At 44.7% G+C, this 18,080-nt stretch overlaps 1 protein-coding gene across 1 annotated transcript in view; it reads right to left on the bottom strand.

The window, feature by feature from the left end:
* Positions 1-18,080, bottom strand: part of ABCA4 (ATP binding cassette subfamily A member 4) — a 135,115-nt gene that overhangs the window by 98,535 nt on the left and 18,500 nt on the right. Inside the window, 1 exon segment of the mRNA XM_089919409.1 lies at positions 13,867-14,064. Within this exon segment, the coding sequence (XP_089775535.1) occupies positions 13,867-14,064 (198 nt within the window).

The raw sequence follows: 18,080 nt of genomic DNA, 5'->3' as shown, positions 1-18,080 counted from the left end.
AAAGCTAGCAGAATGAAAGAAATCATAAAAATCAGATCAGAAACAAATGGAAAAGAAATGAAGGAAACGATAGCAAAGATCAATAAAACTAAAAGCTGGTTCTTTGAGAAGATAAACAAAATAGATCAACCATTAGCCAGACTCATCAAGAAAAAAAGGGAGAAGACTCAAATCAATAGAATTAGAAATGAAAAAGAAGTAACAACTGACACTGCAGAAATAAAAAGAGATCATGAGAGATTACTACAAGCAACTCTATGCCAATAAAATGGACAATCTGGAAGAAATGGACAAATTCTTAGAAATGCACAACCTGCCAAGACTGAATCAGGAAGAAATAGAAAATATGAACAGACCAATCACAAGCACTGAAATTGAAACTGTGATTAAAAATCTTCCAACAAACAAAAGCCCAGGACCAGATGGCTTCACAGGCGAATTCTATCAAACATTTAGAGAAGAGCTAACACCTATCCTTCTCAAACTCTTCCAAAATGTAGGAGAGGGAGGAACACTCCCAAATTCCTTCTACGAGGCCACCATCACCTTGATACCAAAACCAGACAAGGATGTCACAAAGAAAGAAAACTACAGGCCAATATCACTGATGAACGTAGATGCAAAAATCCTCAACAAAATACTAGCAAACAAAATCCAACAGCACATTAAAAGGATCATACACCATGATCAAGTGGGGGTTATTCCAGGAATGCAAGGATTCTTCAACATACGCAAATCTATCAGTGTGATACACCATATTAACAAATTAAAGGAGAAAGACCATATGATCATCTCAATAGATGCAGAGAAAGCTTTTGACAAAATTCAACACCCATTTATGATAAAAACCCTCCAGAAAGTAGGCACAGAGGGAACTTTCCTCAACATAATAAAGGCCATATATGACAAGCCCACAGCCAACATCATCCTCAATGGTGAAAAACTGAAAGCATTTCCACTAAGATCAGGAACAAGACAAGGTTGCCCACTATCACCACTCTTATTCAACATAGTTTTGGAAGTTTTAGCCACAGCAATCAGAGAAGAAAAGGAAATAAAAGGAATCCAAATCAGAAAAGAAGAAGTAAAATTGTCACTGTTTGCAGATGACATGATATTATACATAGAGAATCCTAAAGATGCTACCAGAAAACTACTAGAGCTAATCAACGAATCTGGTAAAGTAGCAGGATACAAAATTAATGCACAGAAATCTCGGCATTCCTATAAACTAATGAGGAAAAATCTGAAAGTGAAATCAAGAAAACACTCCCATTTACCACTGCAACAAAAAGAATAAAATATCTAGGAATAAACCTACCTAGGGAGACAAAAGACCTGTACGCAGAAAACTATAAGACACTGATGAAAGAAATTAAAGATGACACCAACAGATGTAGAGATATATCATGTTCCTGGATTGGAAGAATCAATATTGTGAAAATGACTATGCTACCCAAAGCAATCTACAGATTCAGTGCAATCCCTATCAAATTACCAATGGCATTTTTTACAGAACTAGAACAAAAAATTTCACAATTTGTGTGGAAACACAAAGGACCCTGAGTAGCCAAAGCAATCTTGAGAACGAAAAACGGAGCTGGAGGAATCAGGCTCCCTGACTTCAGACTATACTACAAAGCTACAGTAATGAAGACAGTATGGTACTGGCACAAAAACAGAAAGATAGATCAATGGAACAGGATAGAAAACCCAGAGATAAACCCACGCACATATGGACACCTTATCTTTGATAAAGGTGGCAGGAATGTACAGTGGAGAAAGGACAGCCTCTTCAATAAGTGGTGCTGGGAAAACTGGACAGCTACATGTAAAAATATGAGATTAGAACACTGCCTAACAGCATACACAAAAATAAGCTCAAAATGGATTAAAGACCTAAATGTAAGGCCAGAAACTATCAAACTCTTAGAGGAAAACATAGGCAGAACACTCTATGACATAAATCACAGCAAGATCCTTTTTGACCCACCTCCTAGAGAAATGGAAATAAAAACAAAAATAAACAAATGGGACCTAATGAAACTTCAAAGCCTTTGCACAGCAAAGGAAACCATAAACAAGACCAAAAGACAACCCTCAGAATAGGAGAAAATATTTGCAAATGAAACAACTGACAAAGGATTCATCTCCAAAATTTACAAGCAGCTCATGCAGCTCAATAACAAAAAAACAAACAACCCAATCCAAAAATAGGCAGAAGACCTAAATAGACATTTCTCCAAAGAAGATATACAGACTGCCAACAAACACATGAAAGAATGCTCAACATCATTAATCATTAGAGAAATGCAAATCAAAACTACAATGAGATATGATCTCACACTGGTCAGAATGGCCATCATCAAAAAATCCAGAAACAATAAATGCTGGAGAGGGTGTGGAGAAAAGGGAACACTCTTGCACTGCTGGTGGAAATGTGAATTGGTTCAGCCACTATGGAGAACAGTATGGAGGTTCCTTAAAAAAACTACAAATAGAACTACCATATGACCCAGCAATCCTACTACTGCGCATATACCCTGAGAAAACCATAATTCAAAAAGAGTCATGTACCAAAATGTTCATTGCAGCTGTATTTACAATAGCCAGGAGATGGAAACAACCTAAGTGTCCATCATCGGATGAATGGATAAAGAAGATGTGGCACATATATACAATGGAATATTACTCAGCCATAAAAAGAAACGAAATTGAGCTATTTGTAATGAGGTGGATAGACCTAGAGTCTGTCATACAGAGTGAAGTAAGTCAGAAAGAAAAAGACAAATACCGTATGCTAACACATATATATGGAATTTAAGAAAAAAATGTCATGAAGAACCTAGGGGTAAGACAGGAATAAAGACACAGAACTACTGGAGAACGGACTTGAGGATATGGGGAGGGGGAAGGGTGAGCTGTGACAGGGCGAGAGAGAGGCATGGACATATATACACTAACAAACGTAAGGCACATAGCTAGTGGGAAGCAGCCGCATGGCACAGTGATATCGGCTCGGTGCTTTGTGACTGCCTGGAGGGGTGGGATAGGGAGGGTGGGAGGGAGGGAGATGCAAGAGGGAAGAGATATGGGAACATATGTATATGTATAACTGATTCACTTTGTTATAAAGCAGAAACTAACACACCATTGTAAAGTAATTATACCCCAATAAAGATATTAAAAAAAAAAAAAAGACTTCAGGGAAAAAAAGGAACAGAAGAAACAGGAATAGCCAAATGTTGATAATAGTTGAACCTGGGTGATGGGTACAAGGGGGTTCATTATATTTTTCTCTCTACTTTTATAGTTATTTCTATAACAAAATTTTCAAAAAGTTTTTTTGCATGCATAAATAAATGAACGAATGGACGAATCAGTCAATATTCTCTCCTCTATTTTTTCCTTCCTCACTAGACTGCCTTTGCTCAGGCTCTCCTTGCTTCTGTCTCAGAACATTTTATCAGAAAAGCCTTCTTCCTGTCCCCTTGCCCCTAATCTCCCTCCTTCCAATGTACCCTCCACACTATAGCCTAAGTTACCCAACAGGCCAATCCAATCATGTCACTTCTCCTGCACAAAGATCCTCCATGGCTCCCTACTGCCTCCAGGAAAGAAGGTCAATACCCATGCTGGACACACCTGGACTCTTGTGAGCTAGTGCTTGGCTCCCTCTCTAGCCTTCTCTCTTGCTTCTCTTCCAGCATCCAGACTTCATTCTACATTCCCTAAAGTGTTGGTCCCTTTCTCATGCCTCCTGGCTCTGCACATTGTTCCCCCTCCCTGCCTTCTCTGCCTGGTAAAGTTTTCTTCATCTTTCAAGTCTCATTCCTGATACCACTATCTATGTGAAAGACAGCGTCCCCATGGTAGAGTTAGATGATACTTCTTTTTCTATGCTTCTTTGCTTGCCCTTGCCCTGTTATGTTCTTTTTAGGTGTCCTCTTTATTTCCTTCCTTGTGCTCTGCACCACTGGTAATTATTCTACTGTTTATGTGTTATCTGTCTCTCTTATTAGATTCTAAGCTCCATATAGACAGGAACTGTGTCTGTGTGCTAGGCACATAGTAGATATTCAGGCACATATTGAATAGATGAATGAATGAATACTTACATTATAGCAAGAAGCAGATTGACTATAAGTGTTTCTATGCCTGATACCCCATGAAATGGTATGCTCATTAAGGGCAGTGTATTAGTTAGGGTTCCCCAGAGAAACAGACCCAATAGGATGTATATAAATAGGAAGGGGTTTATTATAAGAAATTGGCTCATGCAATTATGGAAGCTGGCATAGCCCAAGATCTGCAGGGTGAGTTGGCAGGCTGGAGACACACAAAGAGTTGGTATTTCAGTTTGAGTCCAAAGGCAGAAAAAAAATCAATGTCCCATATCAAAGTCAGTAAGGCAGGAAGAATTCTCTCTTACTTGCAGGAGGGTCTTCCCTCCTCCACCCCTTATTCCCACATTTCTTGAAAGAACAGTTCACGTTCAGTGATTCATTTCCTCACCAACACTTCCCAGTCTTCCACCTACATCATCCTACCAAGGTGCTTTCACTAGAATTCCCAGTTTTAAAGTCTAATGGATGCTTTTGGTTCTTGTCTTTTCAGACCTCTCTGCTCTTGACACTTTTGGTCATGTTCTTTACCTTCATGACACTCATCTCACCTGGTTTTCTCTGTTTCCCCCCTGCCTAGCCCACAAGCTCTTCAGCCTCTACTTTCCCCTTATATGCTGAGATTCTCGACCTCCATACCCTCGCTCTTCTCATTCTGTACACTCTCTCTGGGTTTTTTCATTCCCTCTCTCATTTAATCTGCTACCTTTTTGTTGATGACTTCTAAATCTGCATCTCCATCCCTCAGTTGTCTGTTGGACATTTGCATAACTCCAACCTGTCCTAAACTGATCACATCGTCTTCTCCCAAACCAGCTTCTGTTCCTGGATGCCCTTCCTCAATTGGTGGCACTGCCTCCTGCCCACTCACCAGAGCTGGAAGCCTGAGAGTCATCACTGATGCTTCCCCATTCCCATCCCATTGTCAAAATCCCCAGCCTGGTGATTTAGGAGCTGGTGTTGGGTCTGAGTTTGGAGCAGGATGAGCCTTCAGATTGCAGAGAGGGGAGCAAAGAGATATCTGAAAGACCGCCTTAGGAAGAAGCTGGAATCAAGGAATGGAGTCTAAAGAAGCTGTGCAGAGAAAAACAACCAGGGTCCTAGACAATGGGAGGTACCTAGAGGGACTAGAAACCCAGAGGCACAGAAAATAAGCAACTGTCACACTCATGTGTCCAGAGAGATTGGACTGCAATCAATCAGTCACAGCTCCTATCCCTTTTAATTACTTTCTCTTCTTTGTGAGTTTGTTGTCTGTTTTCCTCACTTGACTGTGGGCTGGAGATTATCCATGCCTATGTTTTGCCTAAGTGGACATCTTCTTTCTATCCCCTCTCCTTCATCTCCATAGGCTCTAGGCACACTCTGTCCTTAAAATTCCATCCTGCCTCAAATTCAACACATTAAAAGCACCTGTGTATCTATCTATAGCTATATGTACCTATATCTATATATTGATATAGATAGGTAGATAGATAGATAGATAATTTTTTAAGGTTCTTAATTTGCTTTTGAAATTATTTGACCTTGACTAACTCGTTAAATCAATGATCTGGTACAATTTCTCAGCAATAATTGCAAATACTTAGGAATGTTTGTAAAGAGAGAAAACCTGAACTATAAAACAGCTTTTTTAATTTAAAATTTCATGAATATTAAATTTAACCAGAAAGCTGAATAATATTACGTTTCTTAAACATTCAATTTAATGTTTATTAATTTTAATTCTAAAGCTTTTTCTTTGTATTTCAGAGCCATAATTTTTAATTTTCAATTCTTAAACATTTTTGTAGGCCTCTGCAAACCCTTTTTCCCTTAGATACTATGCCTATCATTTTAGGGCCTAATAGATAAGACAGCCAACCTCCCCCATTCCACCCCATCCTCACCCTACCCCTACTGGCCATAGTCAACTCATGTGAAATCACCTCACCCTCTCCAGAAAGCCTTCTTTCCCCCACCGTCATGCTCTTCCTGCCCTCCTTCTCCATGGGGTAGATGCCCCTCCTAGCTGCTCCTATAATCTTCAGTGCATTTATTTATCACTTTTATATTGGTTTGCTATTATTTTTTAAGATATTTGTCTTTCTACTACACTGTAAACTCATTAAGCATAAGAATATGCTTTATTTTGTTTTTGTATCTTCAGGGTATGGTACACAGTAAATGCTCCATAAATATGTGTTGTATTAATTAATGAGAAAAGAAATATACTCTAGTGGAAAAGAGACGGAGTCTATTGTGATTTTACATTTCATGAGAGATGTTTTTACAAGGTATGATGGTGACTTACCGGAAGGGGGTGGTCAGTTTCACCTGGGGACGGGGAAGGTGACACTTGGCTAATGTTTGAAAGAAGAGAAGGTGATGATCATGAGGATGAGGGCAGTAATTATGGACAGAACGGGAGGACCAGGAATTCCAGGTGGAGGGAGGAATGTAAGGAGAGATGGCAAGAGAGACTGGAGAGACAGCCAGACAAGAACAAAACCAGAAATTTGGGGAAGAGGGAACAGGAGGAACAACTGCTTGAGATGCATTTGTGTGTCTGGTTACCATTTTCTTTTTCAGTCTTGTTAATAATTTAATAATATTCATTATACAAATATTTACTGAGTGCCAGGTACCATAGCTGCAATGCCTTTCCTAGCTCTTTCCAGTGGAGATGGTAAATAATGAAGGTCTTATACTCACACTTTCATTTTAGATACCAACTACATCTCAGAACAGTGCCCGTCCCCCCAGGGAACACTTCATACGTATCTGGTCACCAATTGTCTGACTGATGTTGCCATAAATTATAAAATAAGTTTCCCAGGGCTCCCTCTCCTGTTATCTATTCAAATTCACATGGACTGTTCCTGCCAAAAGAACCGGAAGGGACTGTAAATTTATTTGAATGGAAATGTGAAACCATTTCTGGAAAAAAGGTCACAGACCAAAATGGCAAATATCATCACTCACACACACGCATGCACACACACACACACACACACACACACACACACACACACACACACACCACTGCTTCCTATGCCAAATAAGTTCTCTTAATTTCCCAAACAACAGGTAACCCTTCCATGTCACGACTGGCCTCAGCACTGCCAACCCAAGTTCAAGGTCTGATTAGACCTTGTAAGGAAGGAAGGTTGGATATACAAATAGGGCTCTTGAAAAGGTATGTCTCTATCATCTCCCATCAGCTATGGTTGATTTGAGGGGTCCCTGGGCCTTGATCCAGTACTTAAGAAATGGATACAAGGTCCTAGCCAGTAGCCAAGAAGATTCTGGCTACATGAGGTGGTCTCTGGGTTCCCAAGGGACAAGATACATGTCTGTCCTTTGGGACTGTGTAATATTTTTTCTTAAGGCAGAATAAGGCATATTAGCTACTAAAAAAGTCTTATTTGAGCAATTCTTGCTGATGCTTTGGATCCAATGGGTTAATCAAACAGATGTCACTCTGCCAGCACACAAAAGGAATGTTTTATGAGTTGAAATTTTTTTTTTACTTTCTCTGATTCAAAGAAGGCCATCTGGAAAACAGTATTGATTTCTAAGTTGAGGATCTATCTAACACAAGGGTAAATAGGTAGCCTTGGTTTAAAAGTGTCTTTATAGGGATAATGTGGCCTCTGGGAGCTGGTGGAAGGCTCTGGAGTAAGGGATGAGCTGCTGCCTTTGAAGCACCCAGACAGAGGTGAAGAACAGATGAAACGGTGGGCAGACAGTGAGGGGCCCACTGTGTTTAATTGTGGGCCGCTACAGGAAATCCAGATTTATCCGGTAGGGAAGTTGTTGCTAGGCAACTGGAGGAATGTAGATTTGAAGCATGTTTGCTGCAACCTGACAGTTGTGAAGCATCAGATGAAAAGAGAGGAAGCCAGCTTCAGTGGTGAGGGGGCAACCAGGAGGGGACACCCTGAGTACCAGGAAATGCGTCATGAGTGGAGAATTCAGACTAAATCACTCAGAGCAGGGGGGAAATGCCAAACTGTCTCTACCGGGAGAGGTCACAGAGACATGCTGTTTCCCAGGACTGGAGGGGGCAGAGAGTCTGAACAAGAGGGTGGGCTCTTGAACAGACAAGTTATGGGACTTTTTTTGGCTCAACAGAAACTGGGCCTTTTTCTCTCTGAGGTGACTTCAGTCTTGGTATTTGTGGTTGATGAAAGCAAAATTGGTTTTGGAATCTATGGGAAGTCAAAAGACGACCCTATGAGATAGACCTCTTACTAGTCTGAGGGTCGGAGGAAGGAGAATGTCCCACGTAAGTGTTTGAGGAGGATGCTTCTGGGAGTGGAGCAATGGGGGCGGGGCACAGTGGGGCCTTCCACAAAGCAGCTGCATTCTAGTTTTTGTAAGAGTAAAAATGCTTTCTGTTTCAAAGCACTTTTCCAACTCTTCTCTAATGTGAATTTCACCACTGGATCCCATGAGATACATGGAATAGGTTTTGCTATCTCAATTTTACAGATGGAGCGGCTGAGTTCCTTTTAAATGACAGCAAGAAAGGAGCCAGTGCAGATCCAGGACCCAGTCCCTGACCACCAGGAGATCTCTGTGGGCCCCAGCTGGCTGCCCACCCTCTGGTCCTCTCACTACTGGGTCCTGTGCTCAGGGGAGAAGCTGATTACTTCATAAGGAGAGTTAAGGAAGAATCTGTGGCTATATTGAGAGCCTTTAGGAAAGGACATATATTAATGGTAAGTAGGAAAGAAATTTTAACGCAAAAGCTCTTAACTTGGGGTCTGACTTCAGAGGCTCCAAGAGCCCCACCCTCTGTGTGTCTGTGTGAACTTACATTTCTCTAGGGAAAAGGTTTAGAGCTGTTGTCAGGTTCTCAAAGGCAGTTCTAATCCATAAAAAGATTAAGAACTACTGTTCTGGAGAGATAAGAAATGTCAGAGGCCAAAATCCTTCTTTAAACCAGTTTACCTTGGAGAAAACCGGATGCCTCACATGTTGGTGCTCAATCTACAGCTACTGAATAAAGGCCAGAACCCCAGGACCCATTATCCTAGAAGCAGTCTTTGTAGGGGCCTGTTTGTGTTCTAAGCGACTTTAGTTTTGACCTCTCAGTCTTATTTTCTTTTTAAATTCATAAAACAGCATCTGATCTGGCATGAAAATAAGCCCTAGCCTATTCATGCCTGGAGTCTAAAAGAAACCGAGGCAGGCCAATGGCAATCAAGCCCATGGGCCTAATATATATTTAATGTACATTAATGTTCCTCTCTTCTATTTCCTTTTTATTTCTTCCTTATCAAAATCAGTTCACCAAAATTTTGAAATATAATAGACACATAATTTTGTAGATGTAGGAAGAACAAATACTAATGCTGTAAATTAACTATACTTGCTGTGGCTTAATAATTTTCAAAAAACAAAAAAATCCTATCTGCTGACTTGGTTTTGCTTTCGCTCAGCAGCCCTGCTGCACCTCCCTCCACACTGCTGGCACTGGATACCACTCCTTTCTCCTCTTCCCTCCCTAAACCCCCCACACAGAAGTGGGAGAAAGTTGACAGTCCAAAGATTCAGAAATCGGAAGGGAGAGAGATCATGAAATTAAGTCATTAATGGGACCTCATGGTAAAATCCTGGAGACATGGGGCCTTTCCAGAGAATTTTGACGCAGCAATATCACCTGAAAACTGAAACGCATAGTTGAACTTTAACAAACTGCAACGAATGATCCAAGTGAGCAGAAACCATGGCCAGCTCGCACTGGGCAGGGGCACTCCACCCACATTTATTCCCAATGATTCAGGAATTTAGGGAGTAGAGCCAAGAACAAAGCAGGACATTGAAAAGAGCATGTAGCAAGCACCCCCAAGACCGGCCTTTCTTCTGCGGAACTCAATGTTCAGCCACCCCACAGTCACAAAGACACGGGGAAAATGAAGTCAGAAAAGTAAAAACCTTGACTGAGTAGGAGTTGAGGGAAAGGAAAGAAAGCTGAATCATGTCACACTGGAAGCAACTGCAAAGGGGAAAACCATGGGCCAAAATGCCGGGGAGGCCAAATTTCCTCTATCAACATCCATTGAGAAGGGGGAAGGGAGGGAACGCAGATTTCCCAGCAATGTGGCAGGTCCTGGCACCTCCTCAGTTCCCCGCCGAACTTCCACAAATAAACATGCAGAGCCGAAGGGACAGATTCGCTTCTCAGCAAGATTTCAAAGCTGTGCACCAGAGTCGGAGAGAAAACAGGAAGGATCGCAGAGGGAGGAGGGGGAGGAGGGGGAGGAGGGGGAGGAGGGGGAGGGCCACGCACGCCTTGGGCCAAATCAGATGGGAAATGGCCCAACCCCTCACCCGAAACTGACACACCATTTTTTATGAGGTGTGAAACGTTTCAGGTAGTGTTGGCAGCCACAGTACCTTGGACCCAGGTCTGAGCTGTGGCGTTTCAAGCTGGGGGTGTTAAGCCCAAAAAGGTCACAGGTGAAGACAAGCTCTTTCAAACTGTCTCAACCCAGATGAAACCAAGAGGCGCTAAACCTCCTTGGAGAAAATCCAGCCAGCTGGCTGCTGTTTTCGTCCCAGCCCACCTAGGTCACTGGCCATCCAGTGTGTGTGCGTGTGCATGTGCAGGCACGCAGGCGCGAGCGCACAAATGGGGATGGGTGGGGTGGAGTACGGCGAGGGTACTGCATTTGGATTATTTGAGGATGACAACACTCACTTCTGATCTCCAAGGGGCTGAGGAAAAACACAGCTGGCCCCAGTTGGTGCTGAGTCCCCAACACCCCTCTCTGAGTCTCTTGGCTCCACGGTCTGGTTTGGAGGTTACACTTCCACCCACACGCCCAGGTCCTGACACGACAGAGGCAGGAGCCGTGTGGTGGTTTGCTGAGATGGCCCCTCTCTATTTGTTAGTGAGCACCAACTTGGCATTTACTAAAACCTTATTTATACGCTGGTGTACGTGTGCGTGAGAAACAGCCCAGGAGAACGGAAGGCACAGCATTCCCAGCGCTGGACCTAAGCATGGCTGCTCGCCAACCAGCTGCAACAACAGACTCGTCCCAGAGAGGCCCCTGCCCCTGCCTCCCGCCTGGCCCATGCTCCTCTGAGAAGGTCGGGGAGGCTCTGCCCTGAGCCTTTCTGTGTCTGCCTCAGGGCTATTTTACTAAAAACACAATAGGATGGGTACAGAAGGAAAAATCCCATCTTACTGCCTGCAATTCCTTTTAGGTTTCCTTCTTAGTAATTAAAAACAAATGTTTAGCCACTCAGTACATTTGTCAGCTGGAAAAGCACATTTCAAGGGCACCACATAGGGTGTTTGTCCTCTTTGCTTGGGGCCGATGTGTCCTGTCCTGGTTAGGTCTTCCCATACAGAGACAAGCAGGAAAAAAAAGATGGTAGGTAGGAGCAACACTATCTCCTGCGTAAGCCTGTCTCCTGCCAGAACTTGCTCCTCTTGGCAGTCTCTGAGGTCGCTCACCGGCTTCGTTAAGAGGACAGCAGGGAGGATGCATCTGCATAGCATCCTGGTCTTAGGGGTGATCAAATCAAAGTACTTCGAAGCCTTAGGCCTGTTTGGGTATTACTATTATTATTGGGCTTGGTCTACAGAAATTGAGACTGTAAATCAAACTCCTATGTTGTAGGTCAGTGATTCTCAACCGTGGCTGGACATTAGAATGATCTGGGAAGCTTTTAAAAATGCTAAAGGCAACTAATCAGAATCTATGGGATGAAGGTGGGGGGCCTCCCAGGTGACTCGGTGTGCAACCAGGCCTGGGTACCACTGCTCTAGGGGCCAAATGTCCTAAGCCTCAGTGCTGTGACATGGCCTGTTTGTCTGTCTCAGGGTAACTGGGAATTTAGTGAGGGCATGAAAGCCATGTTTGGGCCCTTGGCCTCAGCACAGTGCCTGGCCCAATTCAGGTTTGAGTGCATGGACACGGGCGAGTACCTAGGGTCCATCTTGGGTTGGGGAGGGTGACTGGCCAAAATTCTCCTCTGGTTTCTGAACTCTAACACTTGCCAGAGCAGTATGTAAGGGCAGCAGGAAAGACAGTCTAGTCTTTTCTATCTGATAAATAAACATCCTGAAGCCAGTAGCCTGAGTTATGGGTTCAGACCCTAATGAAAAGTTTTGCCCAGGTTCCCCTTTCTCCTGCTATTATCCAGGCTGTCTTCATGCCCCAAAGGTACATGTACTATACCAGTGGCCAAAGTGCTGCAAAAACAGATGCATGACGCTGCCCGTTTTCTAGTGACCAGAGGATTGCACTATCCCAGGCACCCAGGGAAGCTCCCACAGCTCTGCAAACGCAGGCACTGGGCTCCCACTGTGCTGGGGGTGTTCAGCAGCTCAGAATAAGGATTTTTATCACCTACTCACTCTCCTGTCCGATTCTGAAAACAAGCTAAGAAGTGTGTCTAAAATCGGGTTCCTCATGGAACTTCGGACAGAGAAGTTTGAACTGCATGACTTTTTAATCTCCCTGCAGAGACCTTCTCTGGGGCCCTTGGCTCTCGGGGCTGGTGGCATCCATAGATCTGACCCCTCTTACCCCATTCTGGAGGCCCCCTGATGAGCTGGGGAAATTATGGAGTAACATTCCAAGGAAAAGTCACACTGAAAGGGATGAAGTGTGAACCCTGCCAGAAACTGTGGGTCTTGTTTTATTTTGTTTTGTTTTTAAAAGCCTTCACCTTGCTTTTGAAGACAAGGCTAGAGCAAGTTTTCTGGGACTTGAGAGAGCAAATGTAAAAAGACAAAACACAAATTCCTCTGCCATGTTCTCAGTGATTGACACTCTCCGAAACATAGTTCCAGAAATTAAAACGTAGGCAAAAGAGAAAACACAATTCAATGCTAGAAAATTCTAATTCTAATTTTGAGTGTTTCTTAAAGCGTGGCCTACGATGACCTCCATCAGAATCACCTAAGGTAACAGGGCAGATTCTGGCCCAGCCCAGGTCTCCTGAATCAGTCTCTGGGGGTGGGAATGTGGAACTTGCATCTTTTACCGGCTTCCTTGATGATTTTCCTACACTCTGAAGCACGAGAGCCAATGCTCGATGCCTCCTTTATATAATTCCCTCTCATCTTACCCTTCTAGCAAAAGAGAAGATATGACTGGATCCCAAGAAGTCTGTCTGGGATGCAGTTCTGAACACAGCATTGAGCTAGATCAGGCTTTCCAAATTTCTGGAAATTTTCTATGACATTTTCTCTTGTTTTTTTTTGTTGTTGTTTTTTTAATCCAGAAACAGTAAACTTTGGGGTCAAGAGCAGACCCAGAGAAAGGAATGTGAAGCTCCCATTTACTGAAATTTATTAAATGCTTTGCATATATTTTTAATGTATCTTTTCTACCACTCTATAAAGTATTATATTTGTTTTGTAGATGAGTGATGGGGCCAGGAAAGGTTAACAATTTTTCCACGATCACCTAGCTCCTCCTTTCCACACTGCCAGAGGTGGTGAAGAGGGCTTATCCCACATTTGGGGGGGACCCAGACCTGCCACAGCACATATCTAATGGCGATCCTAATGGTGACTCCTAGATGTCTGGACCACGGCTCTGGAAATACTATCAGTTGATTCCCGGGCCTTTGGAGCCTGTCTTGTCTTGTCTTGAACAAGGAATGTCTGGAACACCAGGTTCGTGCCTTCCCTGACTGTCAATTTGTGAGTCCCCGATGGCCTGCCACCAGGACCTACTGCCTCCAGGAATTACCCCCCAAGGGGCGGGCAGCTGGATACCTCCCTTACCACATGGAAGAGCTTGAAGAAGTCCACGTTGGCGTACAGGGTGTCCTCCATCCATTGTAGGGTGCCCTGGGAGAGGGAGCACAACGCATCACGCACTGTCTGCGCCGCACGGCGCTGGGGGAAGATTAGGAAGCGCTCCAGGAGGGCCTCACTGCAGGCGATGTCCTTCAGCACTAGGTCTGGGACTCCATGAGCAAACTGCAGAAAGGAAAAGCAACACTGGAAACCTCCCTGTAGTAGAGGAAGACTGGCCCGCGCAAAGATGTCCATGTCCTAACCCACAGAACCTGTGAATACGTCACGTGGCACGGCAAGGGGAATTAAGCTTGCAGATGAAATTGAAGTTGCCAATCAGCTGACTTTAAAATAAGGAGAGTATTTTGGATTATCTGGGTGAGCCTAATGTAATAACAAGGGTGCTTTAAATGTGGAAGAGGGAAGCAGAAGAAACAATGTCTGCCTTGAAGATGAAGGGAGGCCACCAGCCGAGGAAAGTAGACAGTCTCTAGAAGCTAGAAAAGGCAAGAAAATGAATTTTCCTCTACTTCCCTCAGTAAGGAGTACAGCACTGCTGGCTCCTTGACTTTTAGATTCTGACCTCTAGAACCATAAAATAATAAATTTGTACTGTTTTAAGCCACTAAGTTTGTGGTAATTTGTTATAGCAGCCATAGAAAACGAATATATTCCCAGGCCTCATTTTAGCAGAGAGATTTTACAATTTAAGCCATCCCTTCTTAGCACATGATGCTAAGGTACCATCAGGACCTACTTCCTGAAGCCGAGGTGGGGGACTGACTAGAATGCATTTGGAGTGATGGTGAATGACCACCCCTGCCTTCCTGTCTCACCAGATTTAACAAATAAAAATACTGCATGCCCAGTTAAATTTGAATTTCAGATAAACAGTGAACAATTTTTGGTACAAGTATGTCCCAAACAGAGTCCAAATGGGACATCCTCATGCTGAAAAACTGTTTGTTGTTTATCTAAAATTCAAATTTAACCAGGCACCTGTATTTTATCTGACGATGCTAACCCCTGGAGCTCCCACGTCCGAAAGCTCCTGTGGAGCACAATCCCCATGATGGCCTCCAGAGGCCAAGGAGGCCTCAACCCTGGCCAGGACCCTTGTCCACCCAGCACAGTAACTGGCTTCCTGGAGTCCTGGACTCCCAGTAGTGGACAAAACCCTAAATACCATAAATAGAACAGCTTCATGAACTTCCCTGGCCTCCACAGTCCCATGCCTTCTACACAATCCTCTGGGCTGGAGAATGGAGCAGGTGGGTCTCTGTTACCCACTATGGAAACTGTCCAGACCACACAAATGAAGCCCAGGTCGCAGCTGGTGCTGAGTGGATGCGGACTCCGTGAATCTCAGGGGCCTGTAACCGGGTGCATATTCCAACAGGGCCTTCCTGTTTTGTCCATACCTTACTTCTCATCTCCAGGCAAAACCTCACCCCAACTCTATTCCCAGAGTCTAAAACATTTTGAGGTGGAGGGAATTAATGAGCTCATTAGAGTCCAAACCTCTAATATTCCAGAGGAGGGAAGTGATGGAAAAGGGGTTAGGTGACTTGAGAAGGTTACACAGCAGGCGAGGGAGAAAGCTGGGACACCATGAAAATGTAACTCATTCATTCAATGCTCATTCACTGCGTTCCCATTCTGGAGGGACTAGGAGAGTTACTGGGGATACAGCGAGAATAAGATGAATTTTCTGCCCTCCCCAAAACTAGCTAGGCTAGTTTCCAGGCTAGCTGGAAATGCAGGCATTTAAACAGCAGGAGGTGCTAGGCTGAACGTCGTGAAAGCAGAGCGCAGAAGAGGGAGTGTTGAGAATTGCTAGTAAAAGTAGCTGGTATTTATTGAGTGTTTATTATGTGCCATGCACTATTCTAATTGCTTCACGGATATTAATTCTTTTAACCCCCACAACCACCGTATATGATAGGTACTTTTATTATCTCCATTTTAGCAATAAGGAAACAGATTGCTTATTAACTTGCAGTGAACCTTGTGACCTTGCTGAGATTTGAACACACAGCTTGTGCTTAACCATTACCCGTTAGCTCTTAGGGAGCTAAGATTGGGGGGGAGGAGGACAAAGAAGGGAGGGTTTATGAACTGTTTCACTGAGGAGGCAACACTTGAGCTGGGCCTGGAAGAATGTTCAGGAGGTTCCAGGACTGGGGGTGAGAGGTGTGATGAGGGATGGACCAGAGAACCGTATTACTTTAATTGCCTAATCACTCCCTTGATGGGGAGAGAACGAGTGATGCTATTCCCTTTGGAGCTGTGCTCAGACACTAGGCAGAGGGATATCCAGTCCTAATGGTAAAGAACGAAATTCCATGTACGATGAGGATGATCGGTTAAAGAGCTGCAAGCCCCATGTAGCTGTTTAAATTTAAAATAATTAAAATTAAATAACATTTAAAAATTCAGTTCCTCAGCTGCACTAGCCCCATCTCAAGTGCCCACCAGCCACATGTGGCTAGTGGCTACCCTACAGACAGCACAGAGAGAGCACTACTGTCATGGAGGAAAATTCCCATGGACAGTTCTGTCAAGGAGACCGAGACAGAGATCAGGAGGAAGGCACACAAGGCAGTCGGGCTAACAAGCAGGGTGGGCACGGAGGCATGGAGGGAGCTGGGTCCACACGACCGGCCTCCGGAGTGCAGGAGCTGGGCTCCTTCCTAAGCTCTGAGTTCTGCTGATCAGGGAAGCATCAGCTAATCAGAAACTGCAACAGTAAATAAAGGCACACCCCAGTGGCCCAGGCCCTGTCTTCTCCCCACAAGGAAGGCCTCAGCCCTAATGCCAGCAGCACAGCAACTAGAAACCCAAATGTCACGTAGGTGAGGAACTGGAAAGAAATTTCCCCTAAATTCCTGCCCTTATCTCCATCTCCCTTTTATTACCAACTGGAAGTCATCACAGGCATTTCTAGGACTTGAGTTTTATGAGCTGAAGAGAAAGCAAAGGGGAAAGTGAGCAAGTGATGCTGCCCACCCCCCGCCCCCGGATTGGGATGGGAGGGGAGCCAAGCAGGGCCGGGCAGCCAGGCCTGACCCCAAGGGCCGCCCCAGGAGCGCACTGTGGCCAAACCTGGGCACTGGGGGTGCCGGGTTCCAAGGGCCCTGACACTCTGCCTCAGGGCTGAACCTCAGCTCCCCTTGTCTAGTTTCAGTGAAAACCTCAGGGTCTGAGAAGCCAGAAAAGCAGGTATGGGCCTCTCTATTGTTGTGCTGGGAACCAGCTTGAAAACCCCCTTCAAAGGAGCCAACCTCAGCCAGGCAGGTGGGTCCCCTCCCTTCTCTGGGCTCAGACGGCACCCTGTGCAGACCTTTGCCTCAGGACTGACACAGGCCCTGAAATTCTCTATTTACGTCTCCGTCTCCCCTGGAGTCTAGAGGAGGTGCGGTCCTGGCCAGGAGAGCCAGGCGGGGCGTCTGTGCTAAGGCCCCTGCTTACCATGCGTTCTCACCGTGTTCATCACACTAGGAATCCACACCCCCAGGACGCTGGGCCATGAGCCCATGAGGCCCCGAACTAGAGCAGTGGTTCTCATCCCTGAGCCATCAGAACCACCTGGAGAGCTTGTTAAAGCAGAGACCGCTGGTCAGTCTGCGATGGGGCCTGAGAATTTACTCCCAGTCCTTGCTGAGGCTATTGGTCTTGGACCCTGAGAACCACTGAACGAGCACGGGACTAGGAACGAGAAGACCTGATTCCACACCAGCTCGGACGATTCTAGCTCTACAGCTGTGCACAAGTCAGTCGGTCTCCAGGCACGTCAGTCTCCCCATCTGTGTGACCCATCTCGGGATTAATGTGAGTAGCGCAGGCGCTAACAGATGTGAAAGTCATATTTTAGTGGGCAAAACACTCTGAATAAATACAGGAGATTATGAAACAGACAAAATAGATTTGGGGGGGACAGAAGGAGTTCGCCTGGCACTGGGAAGAAACGGTCCAGGAAATCAGAGGTCTGCTCTACTTGCGGCCGTTATCGGGCTCTGTGACCTCAAAGGCCACCTCAGCACACTCAGACCCTGGCTTTGCCTTTTTCTTGGCTGGAACTCTCCTCTCACAGGCATTTGCATGGTGCCTTCTCTTCAGTTAGATCTGCTCAAATAGCACCCCCTCAGGAAGGTCTTCCCTGCCCATTGAATTTAAAACTGCCCCCAGTCCCTCCCTAA

The sequence above is a fragment of the Delphinapterus leucas genome, chromosome 1 (genome assembly GCF_059928025.1).
Source record: "Delphinapterus leucas isolate spDelLeu-1000000601 "Yukka" chromosome 1, BTC_Dleu_Yukka2, whole genome shotgun sequence".
Lineage (NCBI taxonomy): Eukaryota > Metazoa > Chordata > Mammalia > Artiodactyla > Monodontidae > Delphinapterus > Delphinapterus leucas.
The sequence above is the reverse complement of the archived record's forward strand: the minus strand, read 5'-3'. Positions and strand labels throughout refer to the sequence as shown.